Source organism: Trachurus japonicus, chromosome 23 (assembly GCF_045865225.1).
Source record: "Trachurus japonicus isolate A0001 chromosome 23, Traja_1.0".
Lineage (NCBI taxonomy): Eukaryota > Metazoa > Chordata > Actinopteri > Carangiformes > Carangidae > Trachurus > Trachurus japonicus.
Window position 1 is genome coordinate 6,443,011 of NC_140929.1, and position 17,094 is coordinate 6,460,104.

General features: G+C 41.0%; 4 protein-coding genes across 6 annotated transcripts; all 4 read right to left on the bottom strand.

Annotated features, from left to right (window-relative positions):
* Positions 1-212: 212 nt before the first annotated feature.
* Positions 213-10,958, bottom strand: LOC146962408 (nuclear factor 7, ovary-like). 2 transcript variants are annotated; one of them, XM_085769391.1, is made up of 2 exons: positions 9,245-10,958; positions 213-437 (listed from the first exon to the last, which is right to left on the bottom strand). In XM_085769391.1, exon 1 carries the CDS (start codon positions 10,653-10,655, stop codon positions 9,291-9,293), a length of 1,365 nt encoding a protein of 454 aa, XP_085625517.1. In that variant the 5' UTR covers positions 10,656-10,958; the 3' UTR covers positions 213-437; positions 9,245-9,290. The 2 variants fall into 2 exon arrangements, with proteins under 2 accessions (XP_085625517.1, XP_085625516.1); XM_085769390.1 differs by lacking the exon at positions 213-437 and adding an exon at positions 6,134-6,315.
* LOC146962409 (nuclear factor 7, ovary-like) lies at positions 432-2,019 on the bottom strand. Its single transcript, XM_085769393.1, has one exon. The coding sequence runs from the start codon at positions 1,844-1,846 to the stop codon at positions 491-493; it is 1,356 nt and encodes a 451-aa protein (XP_085625519.1). The 5' UTR covers positions 1,847-2,019; the 3' UTR covers positions 432-490.
* Positions 6,337-7,941, bottom strand: LOC146962410 (nuclear factor 7, ovary-like). Its single transcript, XM_085769394.1, has one exon. The coding sequence runs from the start codon at positions 7,722-7,724 to the stop codon at positions 6,369-6,371; it is 1,356 nt and encodes a 451-aa protein (XP_085625520.1). The 5' UTR covers positions 7,725-7,941; the 3' UTR covers positions 6,337-6,368.
* A 2,457-nt stretch (positions 10,959-13,415) lies between the features above and the next one.
* On the bottom strand, positions 13,416-16,790 carry eri1 (exoribonuclease 1). 2 transcript variants are annotated; one of them, XM_085769207.1, is made up of 7 exons: positions 16,392-16,790; positions 15,046-15,227; positions 14,737-14,953; positions 14,559-14,642; positions 14,361-14,470; positions 14,132-14,246; positions 13,416-14,033 (listed from the first exon to the last, which is right to left on the bottom strand). In XM_085769207.1, the coding sequence occupies exons 1-7, from the start codon at positions 16,473-16,475 to the stop codon at positions 13,791-13,793; spliced, it is 1,035 nt and encodes a 344-aa protein (XP_085625333.1). In that variant the 5' UTR covers positions 16,476-16,790; the 3' UTR covers positions 13,416-13,790. The 2 variants fall into 2 exon arrangements, with proteins under 2 accessions (XP_085625333.1, XP_085625334.1); XM_085769208.1 differs by having other exon boundaries at positions 15,046-15,221; positions 16,392-16,757.
* Between the last annotated feature and the right edge of the window lie 304 nt (positions 16,791-17,094).

Consider the following 17,094-nt stretch of genomic DNA (forward strand, 5'->3'; position numbering starts at 1 on the left):
GAAATAGAAAAATCTGAAGTTTCATAGCTAATTTTTTTGTGTAATCAATTATTCTTTTTTGAGGTTGACTTTTAGACACACACATCTATCCCTGTAGAATAAAAATAAACATAAGTTGTAGCATGATAATAATGATGTAAAGTTTATAAACATTATGCACATCAAATTCATACATAATTAGTTTTACACTTATAAACACGTTTTACACATTGACTTGGTGAGAGGATATAAGTTAATTCCACTTCATTCCTGTGTTGTTTTAAAGGAGCAATTTGTACATTTTAATGGCCACTGAAGACAGGTGGTTTTACTTTGCCCTCTACAGACTGCTACATCTTCCGGGTAGATTGGATACACCTGTTTGCTGTTTGCATGCTAACTCCAGTAGAAGAAAAGACATGATAAACACAAGAAGTAACATTGGTAATGATTTCAACCTCTGGAAACAGCTGCTGGAGGGAAAAGTATTAGGATTCATCATCTACCTGTGTTACTCCACTGCTACTGAAACCTGTGATGATACAACCTTTATCAGATCGCCGTTCCAGGTGGAAATGTATGGAAACATCTTGTCGGTGAATGTGTGTGAGAAGGTGTGTATGTGTGTGTTGGTGTCAGGATCAGAAAACGACAGCTGTCCTCCGTCCCAGTCCAGGTCGACTCTGATCGTGGAGAACTTCTTCTTCACTGACAATTCAGTTCCTGCGTCTGAATCTGGAGGTGAGTGTGATCTGTATTTACCATCACAGAACTGCAGTATCCACAGACCAGATGATGGGACTCCTTTCCTTGAGGTCGACTCTGCCAACACCCCCAAGGAGAAGGCTTCGTTGTCTCCAACCTCCAGGTCCCAGCTGTGAGACCCTGAGTTGAAGCCCTCAGAGCCCACGATGGCGATGAAGTGGTCGATCCTCTCTGGGTTTTCAGGAAGCTGCTGCTTCGTCTTCCCTTGTCTCACACTGGTCAGATCTTCAGACAGGATCAGGTCTGGATGAGCACTGTTTGGATCCAGAATCACAGGACTGTAGGAGACCATCTCCTTCATCTTCTTCCAGATGTTGAACCTCAGGTTGCCCAGATGTTTGGCCTCATCTATCAGGGTTCCTGAGTCCAGCTGTGGATCATCAGGCAGATGTTGCTGCTGGACTCTGTCCACTGCAGCCTTGTAGTTCTGCAGCAGTGAGACGTCTTTAGCTCTCAGCTGCTTCTCTGTTGCTCTGATGGTGTCTGACAGAGCTGTTATGTCTCTACTCAGAGCCTCAGTCTTCTCCTTCATCTTCTCAGTCTTCTGCTCCTCCTCCTCCCTCAGTGCAGCCATCCTGGCCTCCTCTTCCTCGTACAGAAACTCATGAAGCTTCTTGAACTCCTCCTTGATCCTTTGAACTGTGTTTTCTGCTTGTTTTTTAATGTGATCAGCTGTTTGATCACAGTTTCCTTTAATTTGATGAATCAGTGTCCGTTTCTTTCTCAGGGGCTTTAGGAGCTCCTGAAGTTTTCTCTCATAATCCTGCACAGCTTCATCAACAGGTTGGATTCTGTGGCTGCTGTGTGTTTCTGAATCTCTGCAGATGCTGCACAGCAGCTGTTCATCGTCCAGACAGAAGAAGTTGAGTTTCTCAAAGTGCAAACAGCACAGAGGCTCACCTGTTTCCTCCTGTGAGAAGTGAGGAGGGAAAACCATTGAAGCCCTTCTGCTACAGACTGGACACTCAGGAGTTTCTCTTCCTGCCCAGTAGCTGCGCAGACAGTCTTTACAGAAGCTGTGCTTACATGACAGGAGGACTGGATCTTTAAAAGTGTCACTGCAGAGACGACAAGAGAGCTCCTCCACTGACCTGGAAGCCATGTTCTGTCTGTGTCCTCTTCGTCCAGGTTAGTTTCACTTTTACCAGCCCCCTCCTAAAGTGTGCAGCTGTTAGTATATTTACCCACTGCTGTATTTCCAGTATTCCCAGTATTTCCAGCTTGTCGTTCCCTTCAGGTGAAATTGTTGATTAGGAGTGAAAACTGAGGCGCCTGCTGTTCCTCTTCCCACTGACGGATAACATCAACAAACTTGTTTCCTGAAGTTCTTTGTTGTGGGTGGGGCTAGACTCAGAGTTGTTCCTGTTTTTGTTGCGCAGTTAAAATTTGAGACAGACAAAGGAGTCCACTGCACCAACTAGTGACCAGACTTTATCTTTTCTTACTTTGGTTCAGTTTTAACTATTAAACTATATGTAATTCATTGAGACAGGTGTCATTTATCTCACATGCACTCTCACAAGACACAAGAGCAGGTCTGACTCTCTTTTATATGACATAGGCTATTGTAAATTATGGAAAAAATAAAATATACTTACAAATAAACCAGTAAACAAACCATGAAATGTCACATTAATCTAAATAAGATTTCATACAAAGTTTGTGGGAAAATATCACAAAATATAATATAAAAGAACTACAATAAAAAAGATCTTCAAAACATCAGTGCATGTTCACAAGTGACCTTTATTGAGCATTTGTGACACAAAACATTATAAAAATACATTTGTATTTATCCTGACTTTTTTTCTTGTCAATATCAACATTGATATGATTCATAATGTATTGTTTATCGGTAGAAATTATCGATTTTATGTTTGTAAATAAGAAACACTAATTTGGTATTCAATACAAACAAGCAAATTAAATACAGTTGTTTTTAAAGGATTACGTTTGTGAAATAGTGGGACATCTGAGCACATGAATGAATATTTATGATCTCATATACATTCTCCATACATTTTCAAAACAACTGCAACATAAGTCACAAAAAAATCTCATTGTGAGTCTCATTGAGAGTCTCATTGTTTGCACAAACAGTTGAAAAATAATCGTAGTTGATGAAATGCAGAGACAACTTTAAACTTTCTTTGTCTATGATGAAGTTAAAGCAGAAGTAAGCAGAATGTTTGCGTTAAAATAAGTCTTAAATAGTTATATCTTCCGACAGCAATCACTATAGAGTGTTTGGTCCGAAACACGGGTCTGTCAGTCACTCTGCTCTGCTGTAAGCCGAGGAGAAAACTTTCCTTGTATCCTACAACCTTTATCCAATGAGGAGAGAGAACGGCATAAAGGGGCGGCCCTCTCTGTGTGTGCAGCCAAGGGATGCGCGTAAATGTGGTTAGAGCACTGGAAAAGAGAGTAACGACATGCATTGGTTCAATGGAAGCGCCTCCTGATGGCGGAATATGGGTATTGCAAAAGCACCCAAGAACTGACATCTCTGCATTGTTGGTGAATGAGCAAGTGTGGTATTTTCAATAATCTAAGGACATTTATAGATCACCCACGTTAATAGCATCATTGAGGATCCTTTACAGATAAACATTAACACATAGGCGAGTAAAAAAAAACAAAAGAAAAACAGTTGTCTACATTAATGTTTCAATCTACATTTTGTAATAAACAAATTATAAGTGCAATTTGATATGACCAAGACACCTAAAAACAAAAACATGGCCGTTTTCATCAATTTATAAGCAAGTGGGCAACACACATACATTGGAGTGAATGAGTTTTCTGGGCGCTTTTGCGATACCCATATCCTGCCACTCGGGGCGTGTAACGCCACAATATGTAATAATGACGCATTATGTAATAATGTAATAAATCTTCACGTCATTATGTAATAACGCCGCATTTTGTAATAATCTGCCGCATTTTGTAATAAAAATCTTGAACGCAATATGTAATAAACTTTGCCGCATTTTGTAATAAGTTGTTACATTTTACATCACTTATTACATATTGCGGGTGTTACACTTTTTTATGAAAAAAATGTAATAATTTGGTGCATTATGTAATAAACCACCAAAATGGATGCCTTAATTAGAAAAAAAAGACATTAGGACCATCAGAATAACACTGACTTTAAGCATACCAGCATGCATGAATCATAAATATGAATTAATTTCTAAAACCAGTAGGACGGTCAAATCTAACTATCTATCTATCTATCCCACTGACCAGGTTGAGCAGGGTGCTCAACCTGGGTGCTGAGGGGCACGCCACCAGATGCGCTTTTCTCCTTGCCGCTCGGCAGGCGCCTCGGCCCCTCAGATGTGTGTGTGTGTGGGTATGTGTATCATGTGTAGCCCGTATGTGTGTGTCGCCTGTGTGAATGTGTGTGTTAAATCTCACTCGCGCTCTGTTAAGATGAATAAACAAATCGCTGCAGAGCACGAGCCTGGCACAGAGGTGCGCGCTCTGGCGCATCTGGCACAATCTGTTAAAGGAAACTGGCTCCGCTCGGCGGCTATTTCGCGTCCGACGTCTATGTTAAGCACATGTTTTTATTGATATTGTAGCGTCCGACCCAACGTAACTATACAACAACATAACACAAACTTTATCAGACAGCTGTCACTTCTTCCTCTGCTAGTAAAAATAGATATTACAATTATTATTTTTTTCGTGCATAGGGTTAGTTGTCTTCTAATGAATGATGTGTAAATTTCATCAATATTTTTTTATAATGTATCCCTTTCATGGCCTGTTTTGGCGAGGGACCGCTAATATCCTTAATAAAAATGTTGAAAAACTGCAATAAAATAAAAATAAAAATAATTATTATTATTTCCTCCAACTATTATGAGAACAGTCACATGTCTGCCTTTGAACAGGGCCAACATTGATTGATTTGTTTACTTATAGTTTGCTGGAGCATTTTTTTTTTCATTTTATATGGCCATGTCCTACCATACAGTTTTTTGTGACAAAAAACGTGTGGTCACGTGACTCTGTGTAAAAACATGACATCATAATACACACATGGCTAGAGGAGAGTTAAAAGACCATCATACTTTTTACTGGACCTCAATCGACCAAGGGAAAGTGGTAGGCTATAATCTGATATTTTAGATCGGAGTTTTGAAAAAAGCGTCAAATCATCCAGCCCTCTCCCTCACGTATTTTACCCGGGCGGCGATGCACCATTCTTGGGGAGCGCTCTGGCAGGGCCCCCTCTCTGGTTCTCCGGGCCTGGAGCTTCTGGGACTGGTTCTCGTTTTACAGCTGCTGCTTGCAGATGATGATAATTTTTCAGTAATTTAAATGGATCAGCTGGGCAAATTTTGATAAAATGTTAAATCTGGTGAAAATCAGAGGCAAAATCACTTCCAGCATCATCAGCCCGATGAAATCCCACAGCTCGATCCCCCCCAGCTCGCCCCAGCTGCGGCTCCGGGGGCGGTGATCCCAGCCGCCCCTGCCGCTGCTGGAGCAGAGCTGGACCCGGCCTGGAGCTCCAGTCGGACCGTGGTCCATGTCATCCCTCCACAGACGAACATGACCCGGGCGTATTATTGTCGGTGGGCAAGGGGGGAGGGAGAGACGCGGAGCGGTTACCATCCGCGTGGGACCCGCTGTCGGAGGAGACCGCTCTGCTCAGCGGGGCGGAGGAGCAGCGTGTATTATTGTTAATGTTTTTTCTAATTAAGACATCCATTTTGGTGGTTTATTACATAATGCACCAAATTATTACATTTTTTTCATAAAAAAGTGTAACACCCGCAATATGTAATAAGTGATGCAAAATGTAACAACTTATTACAAAATGCGGCGAAGTTTATTACATATTGCGTTCAAGATTTTTATTACAAAATGCGGCAGATTATTACAAAATGCGGCGTTATTACATAATGACGTGAAGATTTATTACATTATTACATAATGCGTCATTATTACATAATGCGGCGTTACAGGGCGCAAAACCCTTACCAAGGGAGTCAATGGTGGTGTCGTTACTCTCTTTTCCAGTGCTCTAAATGTGGTGACGTAGGGACGAGGGCGGGGACTGCTAACTCCATTCGCTGACAGGAAGTTAGCCAAAACGACCGGATCCCTTCTTCTGCTTTGAAATAGAAAAATCTGAAGTTTCATAGCTAATTTTTTTGTGCAATGAATTATTCTTTTTTGAGGTTGACTTTTACACACACATCTATCCCTGTAGAATAAAAATAAACATAAGTTGTAGCATGATAATAATGATGTAAAGTTTATAAACATTATGCATATCAAATTCATACACAATTAGTTTTACACTTATAAACACGTTTTACACATTGACTTGGTGAGAGGATAAGTTAATTCCACTTCATTCCTGTGTTGTTTTAAAGGAGCAATTTGTACATTTTAATGGCCACTGAAGACAGGTGGTTTTACTTTGCCCTCTACAGACTGCTACATCTTCCGGGTAGATTGGATACACCTGTTTGCTGTTAGCATGCTAACTCCAGTAGAAGAAAAGACATGATAAACACAAGAAGTAACATTGGTAATGATTTTAACCTCTGGAAACAGCTGCTGGAGGGAAAAGTATTAGGATTCATCATCTACCTGTGTTACTCCACTGCTACTGAAACCTGTGATGGTACAACCTTTATCAGATCGCCGTTCCAGGTGGAAATATATGGAAACATCTTGTCGGTGAATGTGTGTGAGAAGGTGTGTATGTGTGTGTTGGTGTCAGGATCAGAAAACGACAGCTGTCCTCCATCCCAGTCCAGGTCGACTCTGATCGTCAAGAACTTCTTCTTCACTGACAACTCAGTCCCTGCGTCTGAATCTGAAGGTGAGTGTGATCTGTATTTACCATCACAGAACTGCAGTATCCACAGTCCAGATGATGGGACTCCTTTCCTTGAGGTCGACTCTGCCAACACCCCCAAGGAGAAGGCTTCGTTGTCTTTGACCTCCAGGTCCCAGCTGTGAGACCCTGAGTTGAAGCCCTCAGAGCCCACGATGGAGTATAAACGGTCGAACCTCTCTGGGTTTTCAGGAAGCTGCTGCTCCATCTCTCCTCTTCTCACACTGGTCAGATCTTCAGACAGGTTCAGGACTGGATGAGCACTGTTTGGATCCAGAATCACAGGACTGTAGGAGACCATCTCCTTCATCTTCTTCCAGATGTTGAACCTCAGGTTGCCCAGATGTTTGGCCTCATCTATCAGGGTTCCTGAGTCCAGCTGTGGATCATCAGGCAGATGTTGCTGCTGGACTCTGTCCACTGCAGCCTTGTAGTTCTGCAGCAGTGAGACGTCTTTAGCTCTCAGCTGCTTCTCTGTTGCTCTGATGGTGTCTGACAGAGCTGTTATGTCTCTGCTCAGAGCCTCAGTCTTCTCCTTCATCTCCTCAGTCTTCTGCTCCTCCTCCTCCCTCAGTGCAGCCATCCTGGCCTCCTCTTCCTCGTACAGAAACTCATGAAGCTTCTTGAACTCCTCCTTGATCCTTTGAGTGGTGTTTTCTGCTTGTTTTTTAATGTGCTCAGCTGTTTGATCACAGTTTCCTTTAATTTGATGAATCAGTCTCTGTTTCTTTCTCAGGGGCTTTAAGAGCTCCTGAAGTTTTTTCTCAAGGTCCTGCATAGCTTCATCAACCGGTTGGATTCTGTGGCTGCTGTGTGTTTCTGAATCTCTGCAGATGCTGCAAAGCAGCTGTTCATCGTCCAGACAAAAGAAGCTGAGTTTCTCAAAGTGCAGACAGCACAAAGGCTCACCTGTTTCCTCCTGTGCAAAGTCTATGGGGGAAATCTTTGAAGCCCTTCTCCTACAGACTGGACACTCAGGAGTTTCTCTTCCTGCCCAGTAGCTGCGCAGACAGTCTTTACAGAAGCTGTGTTTACATGACAGGAGGACTGGATCTTTAAAAGTGTCACTGCAGAGACGACAAGAGAGCTCCTCCACTGACCTGGAAGCCATGTTCTGTTTGTGTCCTCTTCATCCAAGTTAGTTTCACTTTTATCAGCCTCCTCTTGAAGCCCTTGTTTCCTGTGCAGCTGCAGGGACACTATATTTACCTGCTGCTGTATTTCCAGTACTCCCAATACTCCCAGTATTTCCAGCTGTAGTGAAGTCGTTCCTCTTCAGGTGACATTGTTTATTTGGTGCAAAAACTGAGACACTACTGTTCCACTTGCTGTTTGTCTTCCCACTGACGGACAACAAACATACTGCCTGAAGTCATGTGTTGTGGGCGGGGCTAGACTCAGAGTCGTTACTTTTTTTTGTTGCGCAGTTGAAATTTGTATCTCGTTGAGACAGATGTCGCTTATCTCACTTGCACACTCACCAGACACAAGAGCAGGTCTGACTCTCTTTTACATACCATGTTGTAAATGATGGAAAGAGATGTTTACGAAGAAGCAAGTAAACAAACCAAGAGATGCCACATTCATCTAAAATAGATTTCATACAAAGATTTTAATAATATCACAAAATATAGCATTACAGTATACGTCTGCAATTAAAAAAGAAATCTTCAAAACATCAGTGCATGTTCACAAGTGACCTTTATTTAGCATTTGTGACACTAACAAAATATGTTTCAACCAAAACATTATAAAAATAAATTTTTATTTATCCTGACTTTTTTCTTATCATTATTAACATTGATATGATTCATAATGTATTGTTTCTCGGTAGAAATGAAAGTTTTTATGTTTGTAAATAAGAAACAACATACAGACAAGCAATTTAAATACAGTAATTTTAAAAGGATGACGTTTGTGAAATAGTGGGACATTTGAGCAAATGAATGAATATTTATGATCTCATACACTTTGTTCATAAGATTTCATAACAACTGAAACATGACAAGTCACAAAAAAAATCTTTACATCAGTATCATTGTTTACACAAATAGTTGAAAAATAATAGTTGATGAAATGCAGTGACAACTTCAAACTCAAACTCAAAAGTTGCAAAAGTTACACACACACTCACATATATCCCTATAGAATGAAAATAAATAACAGTTGGAGCATGATAATGATGTAAAGTTTACAAATATGCTGAATCTTAACTAAATACTTGACAGAAAAAAATGTTTTAAACTTACAGACATTGACAAATACATGAATAAACAGTTTTATGTGAATTGTGAAGTTACTACAATATCAAGAAAGGTGCAGTATTCACAAATGGAAAAATAAAAACTTAAACTTTTAGATTGAATTAGTTTGCAATTAGTAAGATGTATATTTACATTGACTTGATGAGACGATATAAGTTTATTCCACTTCATTCTTGTGTTGTTTTAAATGAGCTATTTGTACATCTTCATGGCCACTGAAGACAGGTGGTTTTACTTTGTCCTCTAAAGACTGCTACATCTTCAGGGAAGATTGGGATGCCATGGAGCTGCTAGCTGTTACCATGCTAACTCCACTAGAAAATAAGACATGATAAACACAAGAAGTGACATTGGTAATGATTTCAACCTCTGGAAAAAGCTGCTGGAGGGCAAAAGTATAAAGGATTCATCATCTACCTGTGATGCTCCACTGCTACTGAAACCTGTGATGGCACAACCTTTATCAGGTCGCCGTTCCAGGTGGCAATATATGGAAACATCTTGTCGGTGAATGTGTGTGAGAAGGTGTGTATGTGTGTGTTGGTGTCAGGATCAGAAAACGACAGCTGTCCTCCGTCCCAATCCAGGTGGACTCTGATCCTCGAGAACTTCTTCTTCACTGACAACTCAGTCCCTGCATCTGAATCTGGAGGTGAGTGTGATCTGTATTTACCATCACAGAACTGCAGTATCCACAGTTCAGATGATGGGACTCCTTTCCTTGGGGTCGACTCTGCTAACACCCCCAAGGAGAAGGCTTTGTTGTCTCTGACCTCCAGGTCCCAGCTGTGAGACCCTGAGTTGAAGCCCTCAGAGCCCACGATGGAGTATAAGTGGTCAAACCTCTCTGGGTTTTCAGGAAGCTGCTGCTTCGTCTCTCCTCGACTCACACTGGTCAGATCTTCAGACAGGATCAGGTCTGGATGAGCACTGTTTGGATCCAGAATCACAGGACTGTAGGAGACCATCTTCTTCATCTTGTTCCAGATGTTGAACCTCAGGTTGCCCAGATGTTTGGCCTCATCTATCAGGGCTCCTGAGTCCAGCTGTGGATCATCAGGCAGATGTTGCTGCTGGACTCTGTCCACTGCAGCCTTGTAGTTCTGCAGCAGTGAGACGTCTTTAGCTCTCAGCTGCTCCTCTGCTGCTCTGATGGTGTCTGACAGAGCTATTATGTCTCTGCTCAGAGTCTCAGTCTTCTCGTTCATCTTCTCAGTCTTCTGCTCCTCCTCCTCCCTCAGTGCAGCCATCCTGGCCTCCTCTTCCTCGTATAGAAACGCATGAAGCTTCTTGAACTCCTCCTTGATCCTTTGAGCTGTGTTTTCTGCTTGGTCTTTAATATGCTCAGCTGTTTGATCACAGTTTCCTTTAATTTGATGAATCAGTCTCTGTTTCTTTCTCAGGTGCTTTAGGAGCTCCTGAAGTTTTCTCTCATAGTCCTGCACAGCTTCATCAACAGGTTGGATTCTGTGGCTGCTGTGTGTTTCTGAATCTCTGCAGATGCTGCAAAGCAGCTGTTCATCATCCACACAAAAGAAGCTGAGTTTCTCAAAGTGCAAACAGCACAGTGGCTCAGCTGTTTTTTCCTGTGCAAAGTTAATGGGGTAAATCATTGAAGCCCTTCTGCTACAGACTGGACACTCAGGAATTTCTCTTCCTGCCCAGTAGCTGCACAGACAGTCTTTACAGAAGCTGTGTTTACATGACAGGAGGACTGGATCTTTAAAAGTGTCACTGCAGAGACGACATGAGAGCTCCTCCACTGACCTGGAAGCCATGTTCTGTCTGTGTCCTCTTCATCCAAGTTAGTTTCACTTTTATCAGCCTCCTCTTGAAGCCCTTGTTTCCTGTGCAGCTGTAGGGACACTATATTTACCCGCTGCTGTATTTCCAGTACTCCCAGTATTCCCAGTATTTCCAGCTGTAGTGAAGTCGTTCCTCTTCAGGTGACATTGTTTATTTGGTGCGAAAACTAAGACGTCTGGTGTTCCACTCACTGTTGCTCTTCCCACTGACGGAGAACCACAACAAACATACTCCCTGAAGTCAAGTGTTGTGGGCGGGGCTAGACTCAGAGTCGTTACTTTTTTTGTTGCGCAGTTGAAATTTGTATCTCATTGAGACAGATGTCACTTATCTCACGTGCACTCTCACCAGACACAAGAGCAGGTCTGACTCTCTTTTACATGAGATTTTGTAAATGATGGAAAAAGATCCTTTAAAAAACGTCAACAAACCAAGAGATGCCACATTAATTTAAAGATTTCAGTCTGGTCAGTTTTCCGCTGTTTTCCTAACCCTCCTCTCAACCATTTGCATTTGTTTACAACAAAGCCGGCAAAAAATCAATACATGGAGCGGTGGATAACGTTATACAACATATACGATGTTACAACATGTATCTGTGTAGTCTTGTCATAAACAAAAGATTACGGGTTAAGGTTTTCTCTTTAAGGTACTAAGTTTTTACCTTTATTTAGCATTTATATTAACAAAATATAACAAAATCATGATTAAAATCTATTTCTTTCGGCTCATTACTGTGCCAATTATTGTTATTAGCTACTTGATTTTAGTTGGTCAAAATTAATTAATTAATTAAAATTTGTTTTATTTAGTAAGGTGGTCATTTTGCTGGCTTTTACTTTCATTATTGTGCGAGGCTTCTTATGCTATCTATTTTGACAGGTGGTGGTTTCCATAACAACTGGGAAGCGTCAGCTGCTCGTCCTCTTTTGCTGTTGACAACCATAACTTTGGAGACTTTTAAAATTTAGCCTATACCTATATGTAAGTAGTATTGTGTATTTTTTTTGTTTGTTACCAAACTAAAGGGTTTGTTTGTACTGTAGGCTATAGCAACTACACACACCGCATACACAAACAAGAGTCTGGTAAAAAAAACAAACAAAAAAAAAAAACACCTTTACCTGTGCAGCTCTACCTCTCTCTCACACAAACAGTACAGGTTCAAATGGGAATACAATAGTCCTACAACTCCAACTGCTTCAACTTACCTTCCAACAGGCCTTCTCCAGGTGTTAGTTACCATAGCAACTTAGCAAAACTTATTCATGTCAAATATGGCCCGAATAAAACAATGTACTACAGCAGCAAAAAACTGCCATATAGAGGTCAGACAGGACCGTTGCTATAAACAGTTTATAAGATATGGCCTAGCGTAGCCTACCTTATTTGAAAAGAAGCTCACGTCGACAGCCTTTCTGGGATGGAAAACATGTTTATCACGGTGTCACTGAAGTTTGGTGATTTTCGGGTGAAGTCTTGCTCAAGACAGACACGGGCGGTGTGTTCAGAAAGTAGATAATCCACCTCGTTCATGCTAGCAAAGACGGTTTAAAATAGTTAAGTACCTGTGATGCTAGCACCTTTTCTTTCTTCTCTCCATGACAACGGTTCCTGTCATTGGTCCGAATGACGAGCAAATCGGGGAGGCGGGAAATGACACCTGTCAATCATTTACACTTCGAAGATTTGATTTGATGCGCTCGGGCTGCATAAAAGAAGCCAATATCCTGTGTTTTTCTTTTATTTGGTTATTTACACACAGCCAAAGCCCTTCTCTGACACAGCTAACAGTCATTAGCATTAGCGCGGGCGTTCGCGAACGTTAGTTGACGTTACCTGGGTTGGAGATCTGTGCCAAATCTCGCGAGAGTGTGTTGTTTTGACAGGCCGTACCAGAGTTAATTTTCTCCTGATTTGTTCATCCGAAATTTGCCAATTTCGTGTCAAAATGTTCCAAAGATATGTGGCTTGTGGAAAAATGACTCCAATATTTACTTCGGTGACTATGGGGCAAAACAATCGACCTTAATCTGTGCTCACGTCTCCTAAATGGGTTGAGTCATGCAGAAACCCAGGAAACTGACTCGTCTTGTTTCCAAATCGTCTTGTCGATTTAAAAGGCACTTCAAGGACAAAAACACATGATTTTATATTAAACACGTTAAGATGACAAGCTCTGTACAAGGAGAAACATATTTTATTTGTATTTTTTTTTATTTTTTGCATTCATAAGAATATTTATCCCTGTTAAAATAGATCAAGCTTCATGAAATAAAAATGAATTCCATACAAAAAGTGACATGATCCTACAACACAGACTCAACTCACACAGGTAGACTTCAGTGTCTTTACCTGTTCATCAGTTAGTTTGTCAAATGAACACCTGCACTGGGTTTTTTTTACGACTTAACTTCTCAAAACAGACAATGAGAGTCCAACGGGACCGTTTCCACAGCTTCACTTCACTCTGGATTAGTGGCAGTGTGATGTGTGTATGGCTCTGTTATTATGTAGGACCTCAGACAACACAGCAGTAGCAGCACTGATGTAGATCTCATGTGTTTTTAACAGTAGCACAGTGGTCACACAGGTACAAGACCAACATTTACATCAAAATTGTTGTTGTGCAGCTGCAGGTGAACAATATTTTCTCAATTTAATGTCTCAAATATAACTATCTATAACTATTTGTATTCTCCAGAGCTAACCGAAAAGACAAAATACAATGGGACTATTAAAATTTTTTAATCATCATTTTGTGGATGATTTTCAGCAGCTTGATAAGGCATGGTGAGGCGGGGTTAACAGACTGACGGGACTGAAGCCGTGGAGGAAAAAATCCTCCAACAACACACTGGAATGATCTTTGCTTTCAGACATCTGGTGTAAAAAATATACAGAGATGTGGTCAGAGAGAAACCCTCACATATGAAGTCAAAGACCGGCACAATCTTTAAATCAAAATACAGTTTTATCTCTATTCACCCTCGCTGAGCTCCAAAATAATACTGTACAACTTTACACGAAGACTGTAAGGTGCATTAGATTTTCTTTTTTTTTTATCTGCAACTCATGGGGGTAAAGAGTCGAGGACGAGCATCGCTCTAGTCTCTGTAACGGGGGTTGTGTGGCGGCGGAGCTCCTTCCACAGGAGCCGAGCTGGGGACCGACAACAGCTGGCCGCCGTGCATGCGCTCGTTGACGCGCAGCTGGCAGCCGTCCTGCAGCATGCGCACAGCTATCCTGGCGATGTTGCGCGAGTCGTCCAGGCCGGAGTGAGGACGGCCTTCGTACTTCAGGCCCAGCTTCTCCAGCATGGTGCTCAGCTTGGTCTGCGTGCGCGGGACCTGGAGGACGGAGAGGAAACAGTTGGTTTGCTGTGATTAATATTTTATCTTTGTTAAAGACATTTTTCCAGTTAGTTTGAATCATCTAAAAGTCAAACCTTGTAGAAGTTCCCGTACGATTTCCTTATGTTTATCCACTTCTTTGCAAACTGAGGATATCTTATGTGGCTTATACGACACTGGATGTTGAGGAACTTGCTCATATCCCAGGCCCTGGAGACGACAAACAACAAAAAATGTCAGGTCAGATTTTTACTGAAAGGATTAGATTAAAAAACACAGGTTTTGTTCCAAATTCTGCATTAGTGCTGAAGTGAATCATCGTACCCATCAGTCAGCATGGCATATTTATATTTTGTTCCCAGCTCCCTCTCCTGAAGCCAAGCCACCACACGCTGAAGGACTGTCGGGAACGGGTCTGCTTCGTCAACCATTTTCTGTCAACAAAACACACATTTTCTTAATGAACAAGACGACTTCTTTTCATAAAACATGTGATGTCAAAGAAGAAAAGCTTAAACCAACCTGTGTTATGCCTGTTAATTTCACACAGAAGTCTGACAGCTGTGGGTTCAGCTCAGGTTTGACATATTCCTGAAAGGTGTCCACCTGCAAAATAAAGTAAAACACAGATTCATGATTACAAAACTCACTTTGCATATCAATAATAAGCAATCCTGCCTTCCTCACAAGGTCAACTTACAATTTCTAAAGTGTGCGTGTTGATGAGAACCATAGGGAACTCTATGATTTCATGACAAAAGTCAGATGGGTTATCCTCCTCACACGTCGCTTCAAAGTCCACCACGCAGATGTAGTCGTAGTAGGTGTCAGTGGGTCCTCCCTCGGCCGCAGACTGCATCAGCTTCTGCTTCTTATAGTGGCTCTTCAACCTCTTCTTCATCACATCCTTCACTCCTCTGCAAACACAAGGAGGAAAGAAGGATTTAGAAGATATAAGTGAATCTCACAAACTACAGAGAGGCCAATAATTTGAACTTGAAGGTCTGACCTTGTGTCAAGCTTCAGCTCTGATAACTTGATCCGCAGCTCATCCTTGGTCATGCGGTTGATGTGCCCGTTGGCCAAAGCGATCTCTTTGTAAACGGGATGGCTGAAGTCGCTGTTGGACTGAGACGGGGACACCTGAGGAGCAGGTTCCTCTTCAGGGCATATCCTGCTGCAGGGCTTCTCCTGGAGGCACATGATACAGCGTTAAGCAAGAGAACACTCCAAAATAGGTGTCACTAAACTATTCCACACAACAAGGCAGAAATAACAAGATATATCCAAAATTGACAGAAGTACTTCTGTAAGAGCAGATTATGATGATAGTGATTGTTTTTGTAATGACTGTGATTGCCCATTCAGCCTATATAACCTAGGAACCTTTGTGTCTAGGTAGATGTGTCCAACCAGAAGAGCATCATTATCATTATGCTCCGTGCAGATGATCCACTTAAATAGATTTTGGTGGTTTTGGCAGTTCTTACTACAATTCTTAATATGTGTACATGCACTTTCCACCCTGCTCATTCTCTGCTCAGACACAAACAAACAATCAACATACAATCTCAGGCACAACCGAGCAGACAGCATAATCACACACCGACTCAAGAAAAAAAAACAAAAAAAACCCTCCTATTGTAGCCCCCAGTTTGTCTGTGCAAAAAATGGCCAAATAAAATTCTTGAATCCCAAATCTTGAATGTTTAATTGCACCATTGACCTACTTTCTGATTTAGCAGACTAGAGCTAGTGCAGACAAATTAATGCAGTCCAATACAGCCCTATTATCCAGTATCTACATCTACCTAATCTGTTACTTTCAGATGATGTTTTCTTTGAAATAATTTAAATGATATTTGATGAGGTGAATAACAGTGAATATATCTCCAAAAGTTGACATACCGGTAAGTATTTCTTCTCTTTGGTGTGCAGCTAATCAGATGTGAGTAGATTCACTTTAGTAGATTTTGGCATGTTAATAATGGTGATGTCTTTTTTTTCTTCTACTAAGAATTCTTGCAAACTTTTGAGGCAAAATATCAGCATTTATATCATAATAATTGTACTACAATTGTAAACATGTTCAATGGCATCATTGACCTACTTTCTGATTTATTAGACTGGAGTTAATACAGAGCACCTAACGTTACAGCAAATCAATGCAGTCTAATACAAACCTGTATTAAATTCAACCTATTAACATTTTCTTTTATATAACCTAAATTTTGCTTTGTAGTTGGACCTGGTGCTCCTGATATTTTGTATTAGCCATAACTAGGTGACAAAATCTAACGTTACACTGACTGCATTCATAACAGGCAGACTTTAGCATGTCATAACAACACCAACCTTTTCTTCTTCTTCTTCCTTTGTAGCAGACATCTTTACATTCACGTCCTTCTTGGTATTAATATTCTCTTTGTGCTCGTCCATTTACAGCAGAAAGTTAATCCAGAATTTCCAAACAAACAACCTAAACCAAATTTATTTCGGCTGCATTCATGAAAACAACGTTGGTTAGCTACAGGCTATGCTAACACTGGCTAGCCACATTCCTGTACGACCTTTTCTGACCGTTTGTCCGCTTTTTTTACGCCACAAAGTCAAACGCAAACTCACGGAGCCGATGATAATTATTAAAAAATAAAGCGAAAACAACAGTGTTTATCTGTTATCTTTGTCTCCGAGCGTCGGTTACTGCTACATTTCACTTTCAATGCTGGACAGTTATGAGCACTTCCGGTTTGCGCCAAAACAACTGACGCTCACTTCCGCCCCCTACTGCCCCGGATGATAAAACTGCAGTCCAATATGCTTTACTGCAGTTTTTCTGTTTTCCGTTTTTACAGTTTTATTCCATTAGAACAGTTTATACAGTTTCGTGTATACATATCTACACATGACTCCTCAAAAATGAAACTACATTTATTTATTCAATATGAACAAAATAATACTTTTATATATCAATTTATATGAGTTGTTTTTATTGTAGCCTATTATTATATCATAATAATGTAATGTCATAATGTTGCTGCTTTCCTTGGTCTGTGAT

Coding starts and splice junctions, on each gene's coding strand:
- LOC146962409 (XM_085769393.1), bottom strand. CDS start 1,846: ATGGCTTCCAGGTCAGTGGAGGAGCTCTCTTGTCGTCTCTGCAGTGAC.
- LOC146962408 (XM_085769391.1), bottom strand. CDS start 10,655: ATGGCTTCCAGGTCAGTGGAGGAGCTCTCATGTCGTCTCTGCAGTGAC.
- eri1 (XM_085769207.1), bottom strand. CDS start 16,475: ATGGACGAGCACAAAGAGAATATTAATACCAAGAAGGACGTGAATGTA. Junction 14,471..14,558: donor AATTAACAGGCATAACACAG/GTTGGTTTAAGC, acceptor TTTTGTTGACAG/AAAATGGTTGACGAAGCAGA. Junction 14,034..14,131: donor CGTACGGGAACTTCTACAAG/GTTTGACTTTTA, acceptor TCCGTCCTCCAG/GTCCCGCGCACGCAGACCAA.
- LOC146962410 (XM_085769394.1), bottom strand. CDS start 7,724: ATGGCTTCCAGGTCAGTGGAGGAGCTCTCTTGTCGTCTCTGCAGTGAC.